Below are 19,718 nucleotides of genomic sequence, written 5' to 3'. Positions count from 1 at the left end.
ATCACAGGGTTGGATAAATGTCACAAAGAAGATTGGGTGAAACATTTGGGAAAAGTGATTGGAATATAAAAATTCATTTTTAGGAAACTGAATTATCCAGTTCTACTATGATGTTCCCAAGCAAGGGTTTTCTAAAGGACGCAAAAACACTGCTCCCTCAAGGCAATTTGATATTGTGGCAGGAAAGGAAAACTATACAGAACTGAAAAATCAAACCAAAAGCCAGATCTTGGGGGCGATTCACTGACATGGCTGCACCTGGCACAAATCGTGCCAATCCCAGAGAATTGCGTGCAAGCCTTTTGTGCCTGATGGAAAATGGTTTGCGATTCTCTCGGCCCCTTTCTAATGGCGTGAACTGGATCATACCCAGAAAGGGCATAAAGGAGGTAGTATTGAAGTATGCATGGCCCATTCTAATTCCAGCACATGGAATTCTCCGGCCTTCGGTCGCAGCGCAAGAATCAATTCTAGTGGAGACTTGGTGCGATGGTCACGTGGGGAGTTCGGAGGCCATTGGAGTCCCAGGTGTTCGGGGGCATGACTGTGCAGGGGCATGGATGGCCACGCCCCATCAGGCAGTGTCCACTGAACAGCCCACCAGTTGGGTGCCGCCGAGGGGGTGTGACACAAGTTAGGGCGGTTTCCTGCAGGGGTAGGTCATGAAGGCGGTGATGATAGAGGGGGAGCAGGGGGGCATGTCAGGAGTCAGGCAGCGGGACCCATCATGCTGCCAATGAGGTGCGCAGTCCTGCTATGTCAGTGGGGATGAGGATTCATGAAGGTCGGGGTGCCCTTGCGAAACATCACCCAAGCACTCTGAAGCCAGGTTCACCGGCATGTTTAGGCCCCAAGCCCCAGTACTGGCATGGAAACTCCCAACTTTCCACAGTGTCGATTGCGCCCGAGATGGGGCGGATCTTGGGAGAATTCTGCCCCATGTCACAAGTTCAATTGAAGATTAGTACTAATTATTCTGAATGCATGTGGAGAAAAAAAATAAATCAGGATAATAATTTTCTGCATTGCATTTTTCCAGAACACGTTCCATGAAATACTGTGTAATAAAACAAAAATTGTAGTTCTCACTGCCAAAGCTGATGAGCTTGTAACAAACTTGTGTAAATATTCATAGTGCATTAAAGGAAAATATGAATGTTCAAACTAATTAGATAGTAAGCAATAAACACCACATTATCCATTTCAGATTTTAAAAATGCACTGAAAAGTCATAATTATACCGAATTCTATCCACAGCCTCATCTACCACGTCTGCAATCTTGTTCGAAGATAAGCAGAGTTCATCGTAATTATAGCCACGCAAAAATTCATCTAGATTATTGCTGGCATAGTAACATGATATACTGGAAAAGAGAAAAAGGAGATTCAGTTTAAAGAGGTACAGCACAGAGATCCCAGTCATGTAGTCACTGTTGCAAAGCACAAAACACAGAAATATGCACACAGCAAGATCCCACAAACAAACCAATTATCTGGTCATTATCACACTCAGCATGGCTGGCTGAGGGATGAGTGCTGATCAAGACCTGGGAGAACTCCTTGAAATAGTGCATGTTATCTTATGCCTACTTGAGGGATAATTGGGTCTTTAGTTTAATACCTCATCTGAAAGATAGCTTCATGATTGGACTTGTGTTGGTCTCAATTTTGTGTCCAACTTGAACACAGTTTTCCAAGTCAGAGATTGAGTGCTACCAACCAAGTCCAGCAAGATCAATTTTGACATAAATTTGATATAAAAAGTTATATTTTCTAAACTTCACACAATTTTGTGACCGTTTGGTTCCCACGACTGGGGCATGGTTCTCAATTGTCATTTCAAATTTAATTGATGGAGAAAAATTTACTAGCATCAAAACAGGCAAGGAAAAGTGTTTGCGATTTAGTAGAATATATTCACGTAGAGAACATACATAATTGTGCAAATTTACTAGTCAAATATTCAATACAATCACAAGAAAAATAACAGCATGTATAGGAACACAAATGTGGACACTATGCCAAATTGGGAACATTTCAGCCACATAGAATCCAATGAATACTGCTTGGTGAGATGACCACATGCTTTAGGAAGCAATCTTTGTGTGTGTGATGTCTCTTTAAGACCAATGTGGAATGGGGAGTGTTATGAAAGAGGTTTAATTGGTTTCCTAATTATGATATTGTCACAAACAGATGGCTGTCATGTCATGGTGACATAGTGGTTAGCACTGCTGCCTCTCAGTGCCAGGCACCAATTCTAGCCTCAAGCCACTGTGTGTGGAGTTTGCACATTCTCCCCGTGTCTGCGTGGGTTTCCTCCAAGTGCTCCAGTTTGCTCCCACAGTCTGAAGACATGCGAGTTAGGTTGATTGGCCATGCTAAATTAACCCTAGTGTCAGGGTGATTAACAGGGTAAATATGAGGGGTTACAGGAATAGGGCCTGGATGGGATTGTGGTCAGTGCAGACTGGATGGGCCAAATGGCTCCTTCTGCACTGTAGGATTCTATGATTATAGATCTTGTAAAAACCATTATGGGCAGAATTTTCTCATCCCGCCCACCACAGGAATTGTAGCGGGCAGGGGCGGACCATGTAAAGGTCCATTGACCTCGGATGGGAATGTCTGGCCTTGGGGTGAGCACAGCTGAAAAATCCTGCCCTATTTTTTAAAAAATTGACACAAAAAGCCTTGAAAATGGCTGCCAATCACCTGACCTTTTCCCCCTGCAATGTGCTTAAACTTCCAGAATATTCCAAATGGATTACAAGCAGACATGCTTGAAAAGAATTTTGAAATGACAATCAGACAATGGCCTTTCCCTGAAGGCATGAAAGCTGGTGGCCTTGATCCTTTTTAAACATTGCAGCTGATAAGATTTCAGATTGCTAAATGAGATGACCCTTTCTTGGAAGATGACTTGGTATTTTGTTCAGTTCACATGACACAGCAGCCAGCCTGGCTCTCAAAAGATACAACAGGCAAGCTCTACTTGTAGTCCTCAGTACCCCAGGAAGAATGCTGAGAAACTACTTCAGAGGGGGTTCGTGGCCAAGGGAGCACAAAGGGGAAGATTTTAAATAAATCTGCCAAAAACATCCAGGCAATCTGCAAGTGACGTGATTGCAGAATTAGTGAGGAATCTCTCTCCCCCAAAAATTCTGCTGAGCTGATGAGTCTATCTGCAGAAGGCAAACCCTGACTGGTCGACTGCAGCAGCCATCAGTATCTCACAGGGACAGATATGAAATCTTATCTTTTAAATATCTGTTTCCTTTGCCTGCATTTTAATCTTTGTATCTGTATCTTAATTAACTGAAACTTTCGGCTAAATATCAACTGTAGTTTTGTAATGAACTAACTTAATAGTGTTCATGCCGAACGCGTCTGCTGGTGTATTTTTAAATTGAAACATGTGTACAAGAGGAGGTACGCACACAGACCACTTCAAGGAAACACCTTTTATGTGGTTGGGACTACACCAATAGGTTCCAAAAAAATGACATGAGATCTGGGGATGAAAGCCAAGAAATTAATGATAAATATGAAAGCCAACTGTAGTGGGGTTGAGTCAGCGATTGTTTTCTATTTGACAGTTCAGAACACTTGAGAATTTAAGTGGAGGGAACAAGAAAGGTTCTCTCTCCAAATTGAACAGGTTTCTGTCTAGCAGTCTTTGAACAGATCCGTGTTGAAAGAGGTCTTGTTGAAATTGTACAAGACATTGGTAAGGCCACACTTGGAATACTGTGCACAGTTCTGGTCACCCTATTATAGAAAGGATATTATTAAACTAGAAAGAGTGCAGAAGAGATTTACTAGGATGCTACCGGGACTTGATGGCTTGAGTTATGAAAGGCTGGATAGACTGGGACTTTTTCCCCTCTGGAGTGTAGGAGGCGGAGGAGTGATCTTATGCAGGTCTATAAAATAATGAGGGGCATAGATCAACTAGATAGTCAATATCTTTTCCCAAAGATAGGTAAGTCTAAAACTAGAGGGCATAGGTTTAAGGTGAGAGGGGAGAGATACACAAGGGTCCAGCGGTGCAATTTTTTCACAGAGGGTGGCGAGTGTCTGGAACAAGCTGCCAGAGGAAGTAGTAGAGGTGGGTACAATTTTGTCTTTTAAAAAGCGTTTAGACAGTTACATGGGTATGATGGGTATAGAGGGATATGGGCCAAATGCGGGGAATTGGGACTAGCTTAGGGGTTTAAAAAAAATGGGCAGCATGGACAGGTGGGGCCGAAGGGCCTGTTTCCATGTTGTAAACCTCTATGACTCTATGAGGTCTCAGAAGAATAGAGCAGAGACTGCGTTGTTTGTTTGTGCTATCCTGTTAGAAAGAACAAAGAGCTGGAAACAGCAAGGGAGAAGGGGTTGTGGCTCGAATAACACCCACTGCTGTTGTGTGTGTTGCTGGAACCCACAGGACCATATGAAGGGGTAGACAGAGTGTTAAGAATTCTGTGGCACAAGGACAGTCATGACCCAAATGAGACGGGTTTTAAAGAGGTGTACTTCATTGGTGTTAAACTGCGCTAGAGACTTTGGATGGAATACAACTGCTAGCTGCCCACCAGCATCCCGTCAAGCCATTCAATTTTGCATCACGCCAGTGGGAATTTATGTTGGTGTCAAAGCAGATTGCTACTGAAGGACCAGGTGGTCCTCAGTTCACCAGAGAGTTTGGGATGAGTACAACCACCTTTCTGCCATTGTGACCCGGTTATACTGTACACTGCTCTGCTAGGGCAGACTGATGCAGCCCTCCATCTCCTCGCCAAGTGTCTATCTGGACAGCACTGTGCTGTGCGAATGCAACAAAGGCCCAAAGTTCAACTGGGGTGGAGTGTGAAGTGAAGCTGGGGCGCTTAGGGTAGACGAAGACAAGGAGAGAAACGTGGATGGGGAGGGAGATGGGTACTGAGGGTTCACAATAGCAGGCAGAGGGGCAAGGAGATGGATGAAGAATGGAAGGCAAAGGGAAGCTGGACCCTGACAAGACTACATCAAAAGCTCAAACAAAGGGGTCAAAGGCCTACCACACCGTTGACTGGCAGGAGATGCATGAAGACTCCAGGTGCGGTGGGTAGAGGTCCAAGTGGGGCATGGGCACCTCATCAGTGATGAGCTTAGGAGCAGTGGGGTGGGAAGAATGGTCGAATCAAGGAACAGACTTCCTCTAGAGGTTGCTGACATCTTGCACTCTCTGGTGAAGATAGGTGGGCTGGAGAGAGGAGTGATAGGAGTGTGCTGGAATTTTGTTTCAATATGATGCCAGATCCTTCGAACCAGTCAGCTGAGGGCGGGTGAACAAATCAGCTGGGAAAAAATCTAATTTAAAACCTTATTATACCAGCCAAGCATTAGCACTTCACAAAGAAAAATCATCTTACAAATAACATTCTGCGGGAAAGTAAATGAGAAAATGACATACCTGCAATAAAGGCCATAAAGGAAAATACCCACACCAAGGAGCACAGGAACAATGAGACTAATTAAAAGCGTTTCCATCACAGCAAAATAAAGTGCGATCTTTTCACCAAAATAATTTCGTATTTTCCAGAGAGGCTGGAATTTTAGGTAGGTGTTTGCCCACAAGTCATTAAGTTCTGTCCATGCATCTGGAGGGTCAGCTGGTTTGCTAGGTTCTGTAGAAAGTCACATATGTCAGATCCAGAAAAGTGCTTACATCATAATGAGAACAAAGGTTGCTGTTAATAAACACTTTAAGCCCACAGGTTAACTTGCATTGTATGTATACAGTTTTATAAAAAAAACTTGCAATATGTATAACAGGAAACCGACATTGTTCCCAAATCCAACATTGCATTGTGTTGATATGCCAAGTTGAAGCTCAATGACATTTCACATATGGAGCTCCTCATCTCAGCAGAGGAGCGCTCAGCAAACAGAACATGGCAGCTGAGCAAACGGCTTTTCCAGTTTCCACATGTACTTACTGATCTCAGCTTCTCTCAGACATACGATCATACAAAATAGGAAATTTGGCCCCTCAAGCTGATCTGTTGGAGTTTTTAATTCCACATTCCCATCTACCCACTTATCTAACAGACTATCTACCTCTGCCTTAAAAATATTCAATAATCCCATCTCTGGAGGTGGAGAAAAATATTCTTCTCATTCAATGCTAAAAAAGTGTGGCCCCCCAATTAAAACATTTAAAACTTCTGGACTCCCCCACAAAAGGAAGCAACATCTTCACATTCACCTTGTCAAGACTATTCAAGATCTTGTATACTTCAATCAAGTCACCCATCATTATTAAATGCCAAGCCCAGCCTTTCCAATCTATCCACATAGGACAACCCACTCATTCCAAGTAAATCTCCTCTAATACAGTCACATCATTCCTTAAATAGGAGAACCAAAACTGCACACAATATTTAGATGTGATCGCACCAATGCCTATATAACTCAAGCATAACATCTCTACTTTATGTTCAATTCCTCTCATAATAAAGCATAACATTCCATTAGCCTTCTTAATTACTTGTACCTGCTTATTAAACTGTGACCCTGGATCTCCCTGCACTTCAGAATTCTGCAGGCGTTCTCGGTTTAAGCAATACACTGGTCCTTTATATTTTAACTTCACATTTTCCCACATTATACTCTTACCTGCCAGAGATTTGCCCACTCACTTAACCTATCTATAGCCATCTGCAACCTCCTTATGTCCCTCTTCACAACATATTTTCCAACCTATCTTTAGGTCATCTGCAAATTTAGTTACCACCTTAACTGATAAGAGGAGTACCCACCCCCACCATTGAGAGAGAAAAAACCTTAATGGAAATAGCAATATAAAGGGAGAGAGACTTGACTATCTGATGACCAAATCGGAGTCTGACTTTCACAGGAGTGCAAGCAGGAACCATATTCATATTGATGCAGAATTAAAGCTTGACATATGCATCAATATTTGCATACACAATGGTTTTCATTGGTCTCTGAAAAGAGCTGTTAATTCCACATTTTCAATGGTTGAAGCTTGTTCAAATACATTTTATTGGTGAAAAAATGATCTTCGAGATCAAATCCTGCATGGATTTGTTTTGTGGTACGACCTTTAGCATCAACATCAAATTTGCAGTCCAACAGCAATATAATAGGAGTCTTGCCTTACACCAAATCACTACCAAGGGAAAGGAGTGTTACTAAATTAGATCATCTATCTCCAATCTTCCTGCAGTCACAATCAATGGGTTTTCTACTCACCACCATCTTGTAGTGACGGTTGACTGGAATCTCGGCAAATTTTTAAATCGTGTAGTATAAAGGCAGATCTGAATGCCTTCCTCATAAGTAAGAATGGGAGAGCTGGGACTTTTCCTGTAACCTTGTGTGTTGCTACTGCAAAAAAGTAAATTATTTTGGTAACACATTTATGGTTAGCCAAGAGCAAAATACTCCAATATTTACATTGTGACTTCTTGCTCTCCTCATCACACCTTCCCCAGCTATGAAGGTTGGTGACATATCTGCAAGATTCTCTGGATACTACCGAGTGACTGGTTATTAGAAATGCTGGGGTGATGTTCACTTCAGGTTTTCCTTCCTCTGCGTGGACAGCCAGTTAGCCTCTGTCCACTGTGAGACACAGCTGACAATGAATTCTTTGCAACAAAAGAGAAATCTGAGCATAGATTATCCAATACAACATTCCTGGAAGTAGAGGTTCCTCATCAGGAGAGCAGAACAGTTGCTGCAAATCGATTGCTCTAAGGAACAACAACTTTAAAGAACATGGTTTATGTTTCCCATGTAAATTCCTTGTCCAAAAATAAAAGCCAAGTTTTGAGCGAGGTGCCAAGCTGTGGCCAGGCATTCAACAAAGGGTATAAACTTACTTTATCAAGCTAAAGGAGTATTAAAGGCATGGTGCAGAATCTTCCGGTCCTGCCCACCATGTAGCCGGCAGGACACAGGCCATGCAAAAGTCCATTGACTTCGGGTGGGATTTTTCAGTTTTGGGGTCAGCGTGGCTGGAAAATCCCACCCATGATTTCAAAATTTGTAGATCACAAAAAAACTTGCAAGGGCAGTTAGTAAACAGTGAAGACAATAATAGATTTCAAGACAGCCATCATAGACAGGCTGGTGGAATGTGTGAATTCATGGCAGATGAAATTTAGTGCAGAAGTGTGGGATGACACATTTTGAGAGAAAAGTAGACAATACAATCCACATTGTAGAGTGGTGCAAGAAAAGACAACCAAGTCTATTTGTTCATCAATCGCTGAGGGTCAACAGCTCAACAAAGTAGTTAAAGAAAATAGAATCGTGGGTTTTATAAACAGAGGTACATGAGTACAATGGCCAGGAAATAATACCAAACCTACATAAAAACACTAGTTCGAGTATTTTATCCAAACCATCAACATCCTGGAGTGACCACTGACCAGAAACTGAACAGGACTAGCCACATAAATACTGTAATGAATGTTCAGGATTTTGATTGCAATGCCTGAAACAATTAAGAAAACAGATTAAAAAGTAGTATTCCAGGGGAATGATATGAAATAAACCTTCATAGAAATTGCAGGAATGAGAAGATGTGGGGAGCATGATCCAATGCGATTGCTTTTTAAGGGCTATCACCACTCGTCGTCTCCTATGCTGCATCATTCTATGCTCCAATGAAACATTTCTAGGGAACATAGCCAACTATAATTATAACACGTAGATTTTCCCGATTAAATAAAGGGACCCTTTGCACTGTTGACCCACCAGTTCATGCTTAATATATTCTCTTGTTGCAGAGGAAATGAAGCTGCTTTAGTCAAGAGAAAACAGCGTATTTAAACTGTCCGGGTTCTGTACAATCACTGACATGAGTTTCAGGATCATTTCTTTCTCAACTAAATTAGCCATCTCAAAAGAAATGTTCAATTTGCAACAGTAATTATTGCTCAAAGCCTAATGGCTCCTCAGAGTATTTTAAATTGGATAGCATTGATTAGAAATGTAAACAAATGAGATTTGGTATATAATGATAATTACCTTCTACATCATCATTTCTAATTTCAATAGGTATGTTTGTGAGGATGTAGTGAACCTACAAAGCAAAACAGAAAGGATTATCTTAACGTGCTTTCCTCCAGATTTATTTTTCCAAATAGAAAAGGTTTCATTTAATATGGGAATCATGTACGTGATGACTACGAATAATAGGCAACAATTCATTCATGTCTGGTGTATATGGCCATATACACAAACAGATACTTTCTTGTGCAAGTTATAAGTAATGTTATCTCAGTCTCATTACTGCAGAATGCTCAAGTTCCACCTTGAGGCTCAATTTCTCCACTGCTATCTTTGCCAACCTCCCAAATTCCACGCTTCATAAATCCCAAACTCATTTAAGCATTTGTACAAAGCCTTGTCCACTCATTACATAACACATCAAAATCCTGCATAGACTTGAACTGTCAGTCTGCCCAGATGTATTTCATGCAGAGCTTTGATTCATCTTGTGTTTTCATAAATAAGAACGCAAGAACATAAAAAATAGGAGCAGGAGTAGGCCATCTAGCCCCTCGAGCCTGCCCCGCCATTCAATAAGATCATGGCTGATCTGATAGTGGTTTAGCTCCCCATTACCCTTATTGATCAGAAATCTATCTACCTGTGTCTTAAACATATTTAAATGAGGTAGCCTCCACTGCTTCAATGGGCAGAGAATTCCAGAGATTCACTACCCTCCGAGAGAAGAAGTTCCTCCTCAACTCTGTCCTAAACTGACTTCCCCTTATTTTGAGGTTGTGTCCTCTAGTTCTTGTTTCCTTTCTAAGTGGAAAGAATCTCTCTGCCTCTACCCTGTCGAGCCCCTTTATTATCTTATGCCTCTACCCTGTCGAGCCCCTTCATTATCTTATATGTCTCTATAAGATCTCCCCTCAGCCTTCTAAACTCCAACGAGTACAGGCACAATCTACTCAATCTCTCCTCATAAGCTAACCCCCTCATCTCCGGTATCAACCTGGTGAACCTTCTCTGTATTCCCTCCAAGGTCAATACATCCTTCCGCAAATAAGGGGACCAAAATTGCACACAGTACTCCAGTTGCGGCCTCACCAGTACCTTGTACAATTGCAGCAAGACTTCCCTGCTTTTATACTCCATTCCCTTCGCGATAAAGGCCAACATGCGTAAGTTAGAGGGATTAGTGGATAAAATATGTAGGGATATGGGGGTAGGGCCTGGGTGGGATCGTGGTCGGTGTAGACTCGATGGGCCAAATGGCCTCTTTCTGCACTGTAGGATTCTATGATTCTATGATTCCATTTGTCTTCTTGATCACCTGCTGCACCTGCAAACTGAGTTTTTGCGATTCATGCACAAGGACCCGCAGGTCCCTCTGCACAGTAGCATGTTGTAATTTTTCACCAATTAAATAATAGTCCATTTTACTATTATTCCTTCCAAAATGGATAACCTCACACTTGTCAACGTTATACTCCATCTGCCAGATCCTCGCCCACTCACTTAGCCTATCCAAATCTCTCTGCAGACTTTCCGCATCCTCCATGCAATTTGCTTTCCCACTCATCTTTGTGTCATCCGCAAACTTTGTTACCCTACACTCGGTCCCCTCCTCCAGATTGTCTATGTATATGGTAAACAGTTGAGGCCCCAGCACCGATCCCTGCGGCACGCCACTAGTCACCAACTGCCAACCAGAAAAGCACCCATTTATTCCAACTCTCTGCTTCCTGTTAGATAGCCAATCCTCAATCCACGCTAACACTTTACCCTCAACTCCGTGTACCCTAATCTTCTGCAACAACCTTTTGTGAGGCACCTTATCGAACGCCTTCTGGAAATCCAAAAACACCACATCCACCGGCTCCCCTGTCAACCACACTCATTACATCTTCATAAAAATCCAGTAAATTCATCAAACACGACTTTCCCTTCATGAATTCATGCTGTGTCTGCTTGATCAAACCATTTTTTTCCAGGTGTCCTGCTATTTCTTCTTTAATGATGGATTCCAGCAATTTCCCAACTACGGACGTTAAGCTAACCGGCCTGTAGTTACCCACCATTTGTCTACCTCCTTTTTTAAACAGTGGTGTCACATTAGCTGTTTTCCAATCAGCCGGCACTTCCCCAGAGTCCATCGAATTTTGATAAATTACAACCAACCCATCCGCTATTATTTCTGCCATTTCTTTCAGTACCCTGGGATGCATTCCATCCGGGCCCGGGGACTTGTCTACCTTTCGTCCCATTAGCCTACCAAGCACTAGCTCTTTAGTAATAGTAATTGTTTTAAAGGACCTCACCCCCTACAGTCCCACGACCGTCAATTTTCGGTAAGCTATTTGTGTCCTCTACCGTGAAGACCGACACAAAAAACTTGTTTACGGCCTCGGCCATTTCCTCGTTTCCCATTATTAAATCCCCCTTCTCGTCTTCTAAGGGTCCAACATTTACTTTAGCTACTCTTTTCCTTTTTATATATTTGTAAAAACTTTTACTATCAGTTTTTATATTTTGCGCTAGTTTAGTTTCATAATCTATCTTTCCTTTCTTTATAGCTTTCTTAGTAGTTCTTTGTTGTTTTTTGAAGCTTTCCCAATCTTCTAATTCCCCACTAGTTTTGACCACTCTGTACGCATCGGTTTTTAATTTAATACTCTCCTTTATTTCCTTAGTCATCCACAGCTGGTTATCCCTTTATCACAGGAATATATTTTTGCTGAGTACTGAGAAAAATCTCCTTAAAAATCCATCACATAAAAACAGATTTGTATTAAATTATTAGTAATGCTGATATTACATTCAAAGTATTGACGCATGGTCAGAACTGCAGACCCGGGCATTAACATTTATGTGCTCCAAATTACCTTTCAGGTCAGTTTAAAGTTACAGGCCCTGTTCCTGTGCTGTGCTGTACTGTTCTATGTTCTAATTAATGGATGCATTCTGGTTTGTGCGAGGTTCATCTACATCTGCAATTGGATTAATACGGCACCAAGTTTTTAAAAAATTGACATTTTAAATATAAAAAACTCAATGAAATTTACTCCCACACTTTTAAGAGTAACAAAATTCTGCAATTACAATTAGGGATCTCAGCGCAGGGCGAAAAAACGTTTCCTCATTTTCAATTCCTCGAAACAGATGTCTTTTGTTATGTTCATAATGTGCACTGATAAAGTTGACCACAACTTCAGTTGCGAAGCGAGCCATGAATCTTTGTAAGCGACAGGGCAATTTCACATCTACACCCTGGAACAGAACAAAAGAAAAGTCCATTAGCAATTTTGGGTTCCTGACTCTAGCAGGCATGTTTCTTTGCTGTTGTTTGAGGTGCAAAATTATGGTCAATGTTAACACGATAAAAAGCAACTGCTAATTTTCAATTAAACAGCAGTGCAATACCTACCTTTCAGGTTTTAATCAAAACTTAGACACAATAATTACAGCTCACCAATATAATAAAATCAAGAAATTCATCTTTTGATCCCCACAGATTGGATTATTGGATGAATTCTCAGAACAATTGTCAGAATCTTGTACCCTAAGGTGTACAACTCATTGTGCAGAAGATAGTCCAATCCTATATTCTAGGGAGCAAATGGAGGGGCATGGTCATCTCATCCCTCTGGATATGTTGGTCTATGCATGGCAAAATCCAAGATTTAATAAAAGTGTAGTCATCTCTATTTTAAGCATGATGGGAAATATAACGCATAGGATGATGGGTACAGCACTGTGGAAATAAAACTATCAAAAGTCATAAAACTTAATGACCTTCATAGGATGGGTGGACAATTGTTAGGGTGTTAGAACACAGACTGAGGGGTGTACATAGGGAGGCATTCCCAGCCTCCCAGTGAGATAACAGGGAACCCATATAATTCTGCTCATTAGATATGCAAAGCAGTGGTGTAATAATATGATAACTGAAAGATACAAAGGCTGCAAAACATATTTGTATCAGAGAGACACCCTGTAGAACGCAAGCTGCATTGCACTAGGTGCTTGCGAATCAAGATCTTTGCGACTGAAACTCAGACTTAAGTGGCCATACATTTTGCCACAACATATGCTAGAATCCATAGATGGCTTACCCCATGTCTGGTAGAAAACACAATTATATTTTAGTTATCTGTGGTTCAATAACAACTCATGGTGAAGTGGGCCAAACTTCACAATCTGTGGGGTACCCTATTAAGGTTCATGAAAAGCAAAATACTCCAGATATTAGAAATTTAAAAACAAACAATACACCTCAGCAGGTCAGGTAGCATCTGTGAACAGAACAAAAGTTGACATTGAGAGAAAACTTCCAGTTTGAAGAGAATGTCTATTAAAGATGTGCAACATGTGTTTTTTTTTTAAAAAGACATTACATAGGAAAGGGGGTAGAATCATAGAATCCCTACAGTGTGGCCATTCAGTCCATCGAGTCTACACTGACTCAGCATCCCATCCAGGCCCTACTCCTGTATTTACCGCGCTAATCTCCCTAGCCTACACATCTTGAGACACTAAGGCCAATCCACCTAACCCACACATCTTTGGAGTGTGGGAGGAAACCGGAGCATCCGGGGGAAACACATGCAGTTGCTAGAGGACAGAATTGAACCCGGGTCCCTGGCACTATGAGGCAGCAGTGCGAACCACTGCCATCGTTATTTAGAAAATGAATGGCGCCTAAAATTACATGGAAACATCCAATTAATATTTTGATTCACAAAAACATTTGTTGCAATTGTAGGCCTAAATTTAAAAACATCAGAAACAGCTTTAATATGGTCCAACTGAAACTTTACACCTCCTCATTCTGAATGGCAGCACATCAGTGTTAAATTATCCTCATTTGAGTGTTATCAGCTACAATTAAACACCTGTTGAGTTTCTAATCACCAAATCATTAATGAGGATTATGTTATGAAAGATTTGCTGATAACCTGGCCCAGGTTAAACCATGATCAAGCAGTGCCGGCCTTTTGACTAAGATCAGGTGTCCGATCAAGCCAAGGTACCTCATACCTCATCTTGTCGGCTGGATCTGGTTTGTTTTCCTTATGAGGACCTTGGATTGGATTCAATTGGATTTTGAATTTGGTTTTTTGGACCAAGCAAGGAATGGATTTGGGTTTGCCTAGTCCACTCTGAGCAGTGGCTTTGTAACTTTAAGAATAGAGTAAAAATGTAAAAAGTACAAGGTTTGACAATACAGCAAAATGGATATTAACCACCTGCCAAGCAGAAAGGGAGGAGTTCCATTCATTATAATTTAATATGGAATGTGAGATAATGATTTAAAGGAAAAATGAGGAATGGGAATATAATAGAAATTAAAAAGGCAACTGCTTTCTTAACTCCCTCTTCCCCACTGCACCTCAGAGTTCATGGATGTGTGCTCAGAGGTTCTGAGTCTTGTGTGGTTTTAACATTTAAGTGTTGTTAACACACAACTATTCACAATTTGGGCTATAGCTTGTATGAGCCAACTCTATGCTTGCTTCTACACAGGCCTCTTTCCAATCCATAACTGACCCTACTCTAGTCAAAATGTTACTTTAACTCAATATATGGGTGGTACCGTTTCCCAGCTCCCGGCTTCAATGCCAGATATACGTGCTGCAATGGATTTCTTTGTTACGAAGAAGACGACCATCTGATCAGCTGCCCTTTTCACTTCTCTGACCTCGCCCACCAGATGAAACTTCATTTAAAGATTGCCCAGACCCTCACCCAAACATGCATTTTTTTTTCTAATTTCTCTCCCTTCATATTCTGAGCACACTTCAAACTCCCTCAACCCTACTCCCACCGACTGTCCTGTAACTTCTAACCCAATTCCCATGCTAGCTGATATTTAATGGTTCTCTCTTTTAGGTACTGTTCCCCTGTCCTCCAAATCTTTCATCCCTCATCACTATCACAAAAAATATTTTGGACCCCACTATCCTACCTCACCACCAACGCCCCTTCCTATTTGGGCATTTTGTCACCTCCCAAATTTCTGTCCCTGCCACAGGTTACAATTATGACAAATGTGAAACAGCCCCCCTCGTTCTCCTCAACCCGTTTGCAGCCTTTGATGTGACTGGCCACACCATCCTCCTCCTCCAATAGCTTTCCACCATCATCTAACTGGGCGGGACTGCACCTGCCTGTTATTATTCTCATCTTTCTAAACATAGCCATGGAATTGCCACTCCATTACCTCCGGAATCCCCAAAGCATCCATCCTTGGCCCCACTCCCATTTCTTATCTGCATGCTAACCCCAGTGACACTGTTCTATAAATAACAGTTTTCACACGCAAGTGGACAACACTTCGTCTGATGTATCTCAATTCATCCGCTATCTCAAATTACCCGTCCAATGACATCTAGTATTGGATGATTAGAAATTTCTGCTCATAACTAAATATTGGGAAGGTTGAAGCCATCACCACCAGTCCCTGCTACAAACTCCATTCCTTAGCTATTGAGTCCATACTTACCCTGGCAACAGATGACTAAATCACTCAGTCCGTTTGCAATCTTAAATGCTATATTTGATCTCGAGATGAGCTTCCAACTACAAATCTGCACCATCAAGATCGATTTCCAACATTAATAGGGCCCTGCCTCGGCTCATCTGCTGCTGAATCCCTTCCCACTGTTCCCTCTAGATTTGACCATTCCAAATCACCCCGGCCAGGATCCTATCTTCCACCCTCAACCCTCTGCTGCCTCTGAACGTAATTGCACTGAGTTCTGCTCACCCATCACCCCTGACCAACACTGACTCCCATTTAAGCAAAACCCGGATTTTAAAAATTTCCATGCTGATTTTCAAAACCCTCCACCTCTGTAATCTCTTCCAAATCCACAACACATCAGCACTCTAATTCTGGCCTCCCAAGCATCCCCATTTTTAAATCGTTCCACCTTTCATGGCCATGCTGTCAGCTACCCAAGCTCTGGACTTCCTTTCCTACCTCACCTCTTTCATCAAGCTTTTTGACATCTGCCTCAATATCTCCATGTCACATTTATAAGACTCCTGTGTGGCATGGTGACCCGGGTTGGATTCTCAGATGTGTGTGTGTGTGTGGGGCGGGCGGGCGGGCGGGGGGGGGGTTTCCTCGGGGTGCTCCGGTTTCCTCCCACAGTCTGAAAGACGTGCTGATTAGGAGCATTGGCCATGCTAAATTCTCCCTCAGTGTACCAGAACAGGCTCCAGAGTGTGGTGACTAGGGGATTTTCACAGTAACGTCATCGAGTGTTAATGTAAGCCTACTTGTGACACTAATAAATAAACTTAAAATGCCTTGAAACATATTACATCAAAAAGATAATACAATTAAAGCAAAATACTGCAGATGCTGGAAACAAAAAATGCTTGGGGAACCCAGCAGGTCTGGTAGCATCTGTGAAGGGAGAAACCAAGTCAACGTTTTGAATCCACATAACTCTTCTTCAGACTCGAAATGTTAGCTGGCCAAAATCTTCCATCTTCGTTCGTGACTGGAATTTTCTGATGTCGCTGAAAGCGAATGGCGTTTTGGCTAAAACGTCAAATTTCCCATTCTTGCTTGCAAAGGTGCCACCATGGATGAGACCAGAGAATCCCGCCCAATATGTTTCTCTCTCCACAAATGCTGCCGGACCTGCTGAGTTTAATCAAGCATTTTCTGTTTTGTTATTTTATATAAATACAAGATGTTGCTGAAAAGACACCTTGGAGGACAATTACACAAGTCCTTGAAAGTTAAATTAAAAAAATCATGAACGAGTGGAAAACTAATGAGGTTGGATACATTTGTAGAAAAGCTTGGTTTATGTTCCAGTTAGATCACTGTCTATGATGGAAAGAATATTAAAGTCATATAGCACATATTTATCAGCAATGAGAAACTATAGTTAGAGAAAGACTGGAGATAGTGGGATTGGCAGCAATAGTCTTTTCTGGCCGAGTTTTCTTTACATTTCAGATCACTTGCAGTGGAGCACAGGCCAAGATTCAATTTAACAAAGATTTTTAAAATCGAGAAGGGATTTCCTTGTGTGGCCAATTTGGGAAGAAAGGTATTAGTTGAAAGCTTCATACTCCAAAGGGTTGTTGGAGCAGGACAATCTTTGCCACAAGGAGTAGTTGAGTAAGAGAACATTGCATTTTTGAAACAGAAGAAAATACAGGGCTACAAGGAAAGCAAGCCTGACAAATGGTGGCTGGTTTCAAATTGCTCTGGCAATCTTCACGTTTACCGTTAACTAAAAGATGAAACTACAATCTGCTGCCAAACCAGCATTTCTCAATGCAAAACATCGCTAATAGCTGTTTGAAGGTTAAATGCATCTATAGACTAATGCACAGGCTGTCTCCTGCATGGCATACACAGAGCTGGCACATAAACAATTGACCAAATAGCCTCATTGTTGTAAACTAAAGTCAGATGTCTCCTTAATTGAAGTGGACTGGTGATAAGGGGTGATAAGCTACATCAAGGGTCACTAGATTTATGCACCCCCAGCCCACAGGTTTGAAATAGGTAATCACGCTCCAAGGCTAAAGTGCCAGGTTATATCTGAGGGGCTTCAAAAAGTGAGAAGACTTTGATTTTGAAAATTCTATTTCACACATGCGAGGACTTAATTGTCTTCTACTGCATCAGGGAACACATTACAGAAGTAGTGCCTGGTGTCATTTGTCTTTTGTACTTGGTTTTTAAATCCAGACCTCAAGTTTTTGTAGCAGGAGAGGGGGCTTCATCTATTTTGCCACCACTAGACTATTAAGGACGTGCAACTTGCCACACCTAGAAGCTCGATTCGGATGGGTTCTGCTTTTTGGCCCCTCAAAGTCATCTATTAAAACAAACTCAAACAATTGCCTGTGTTTACCCAGGAGCCTCAGAATAAGAAATACAGTCATCATAAAACAGACAGCTTTCACTTCACTTGTGGCACCAGGCATGTCTCAAGACTCACAAAAGTCACAAGTTTCTAACTTCAAGTGCCTCTCCAAGGCTCACATACAAAAATCAAGACCGACACCAGTGCAGTAGTGCTGCACTGTTAGAGGTGCTGTCTTTAGGTGAGGAGTTCTGCCTGTTCAGGTGAATACAAAATGATCTCATGGAGCTATTTGAAGTTACCCGATGTGGGGCAATATTTTTCCTTCAATCAATAACGCAGATTATGGTCATTGTCACATTGCTATTTGTAGGAGTTTACTGTGTACAAATTGGCTGCTGTGTTTCCAAGATTACAACAACCAAAACTACTCCAATGGCTGCAAGGGGCTTCGAGACATCCAGTGTTGGTGAAAAGTTCCACATAAAACACAAGTTTATTCAAAAATCAGTGGCACTGGGGTTCGTTCCCAATATTCACCCCCATCATGTTAGGCACAGAATTAATTCAATTAACTCCTCAATCTGATGCTTTCACGTTTGGTTGAGAGGTCAGGATTCCCCACTGAAAAGTCGGGCTAAACGCAGCACAGTAAGATCAGGGGGAATTTCTGGAGATAGAAACAGATTGATAATTTATCAGTTCTGTAAAAGGTTAAAAGGTCATCCACCAGCAACACTTCACTTCGTTACCTTCTCCACAGATGTGGCCTGGTCTGCTGAGTATTTTCAGCATTTTGAGTTTTATGTCAGATTTCCAGCACCCACAAGTGCGTGGCTTCCTGCTTTCCCATTGCAATATAAATCAGTCACTTAATTTAGTTCCTGACCATCCCGTTTCCCGCCCGTTCAAAACAAGGGTGTGAAATATAGAATACCTTCAAAGTACCAATATTAGTAAACCATACACTTTGCAACACAGCTTAAAAGCAAAGCAGCCCCAGACTTTTGCATATTGCTTAAAACAACAGGAGAGCACATTTCTAACGAATGATAATTCATCAACTACAGCAGTTAAAACAGAAAGTTAAATTGAGTGGTAGGTTTATCAGCCTTGCACCCCAAAGTCCCAAAAATCACTTAAAAAAGTCAGTATAATCTTACCTCTGCCAAAGGCAATTTCAACCTCATCCTTTCAGCTGTCTGGCTAAGCAGCTCAAAGGGAGCATAGATTTTAATAATTCGATACTTGTCTTTTGCTACTTTCTGCTGAGTCGCCGCTTCTTCATCCCACTCCTCTTTGGTTATATTGAATTCTAAATGGAGCCCAGTGTCCTGCACCTCTTTTAGGAACTCCAACCTCTGTTTGGCAAAAGGGTCACAGTTTGCGGCCTCACACTCGTACATTAACACATAGTCGATAACTGGGATGTTTTCCGTCATTTCGCCTATGCTGCTGATGCCTGGATGGATTCAGGCGCAGGATAAGCTGGTGAGCAGAGTGTCAGCTCCCTTAGGACTGCCCTGTATTTGTAGTATAGCAGCTCCCCAGTGCATTCCCTGCCTAGGCACTCCAAGGGGTTATCTCAAAACTTCACAAGTCACTCTCAAACGCATACATCCCAATAGAATTCCCACTGTTCTCCCGTTCCTTTTACATTGAAAGGAAGTTGGAAGCTCTTTTTTTGGGACGTCAAAAAATATCTTTTAATCTGATTGTTTTTTTAAAATCAAATTCCTTTTCTCTCCACTTCCTGCTTGGTTCAGCCTCATCCTCCTGTTGGCTAAGGGAGGAGAGAAAAACAGTTCTGCTCAGGTGTACTCACTATCTGGTAAAACTCCAATAGAAAACGCCTGGGAATTGATAAACTGGCTC

At 41.8% G+C, this 19,718-nt stretch overlaps 1 protein-coding gene across 1 annotated transcript in view; it reads right to left on the bottom strand.

The window, feature by feature from the left end:
• Positions 1 to 19,285, bottom strand: part of LOC144499974 (anoctamin-7-like) — a 76,598-nt gene extending 57,313 nt beyond the window's left edge. Inside the window, exons 1-5 of the mRNA XM_078222711.1 lie at positions 19,007 to 19,285; positions 12,103 to 12,270; positions 9,034 to 9,088; positions 5,444 to 5,657; positions 1,242 to 1,364 (exon numbers count right to left, since the gene is read on the bottom strand). Coding sequence (XP_078078837.1) covers positions 1,242 to 1,364; positions 5,444 to 5,657; positions 9,034 to 9,088; positions 12,103 to 12,270; positions 19,007 to 19,285 — 839 coding nt within the window. The remainder of the gene's footprint in view (positions 1 to 1,241; positions 1,365 to 5,443; positions 5,658 to 9,033; positions 9,089 to 12,102; positions 12,271 to 19,006) is intronic.
• Positions 19,286 to 19,718: the final 433 nt, after the last annotated feature.

The sequence above is a fragment of the Mustelus asterias genome, chromosome 10, assembly GCF_964213995.1.
Source record: "Mustelus asterias chromosome 10, sMusAst1.hap1.1, whole genome shotgun sequence".
In the NCBI taxonomy this organism is placed as follows: domain Eukaryota; kingdom Metazoa; phylum Chordata; class Chondrichthyes; order Carcharhiniformes; family Triakidae; genus Mustelus; species Mustelus asterias.
Note: the sequence above shows the minus strand (reverse complement) of the source record. Positions and strands in the feature narration are given on the sequence as shown.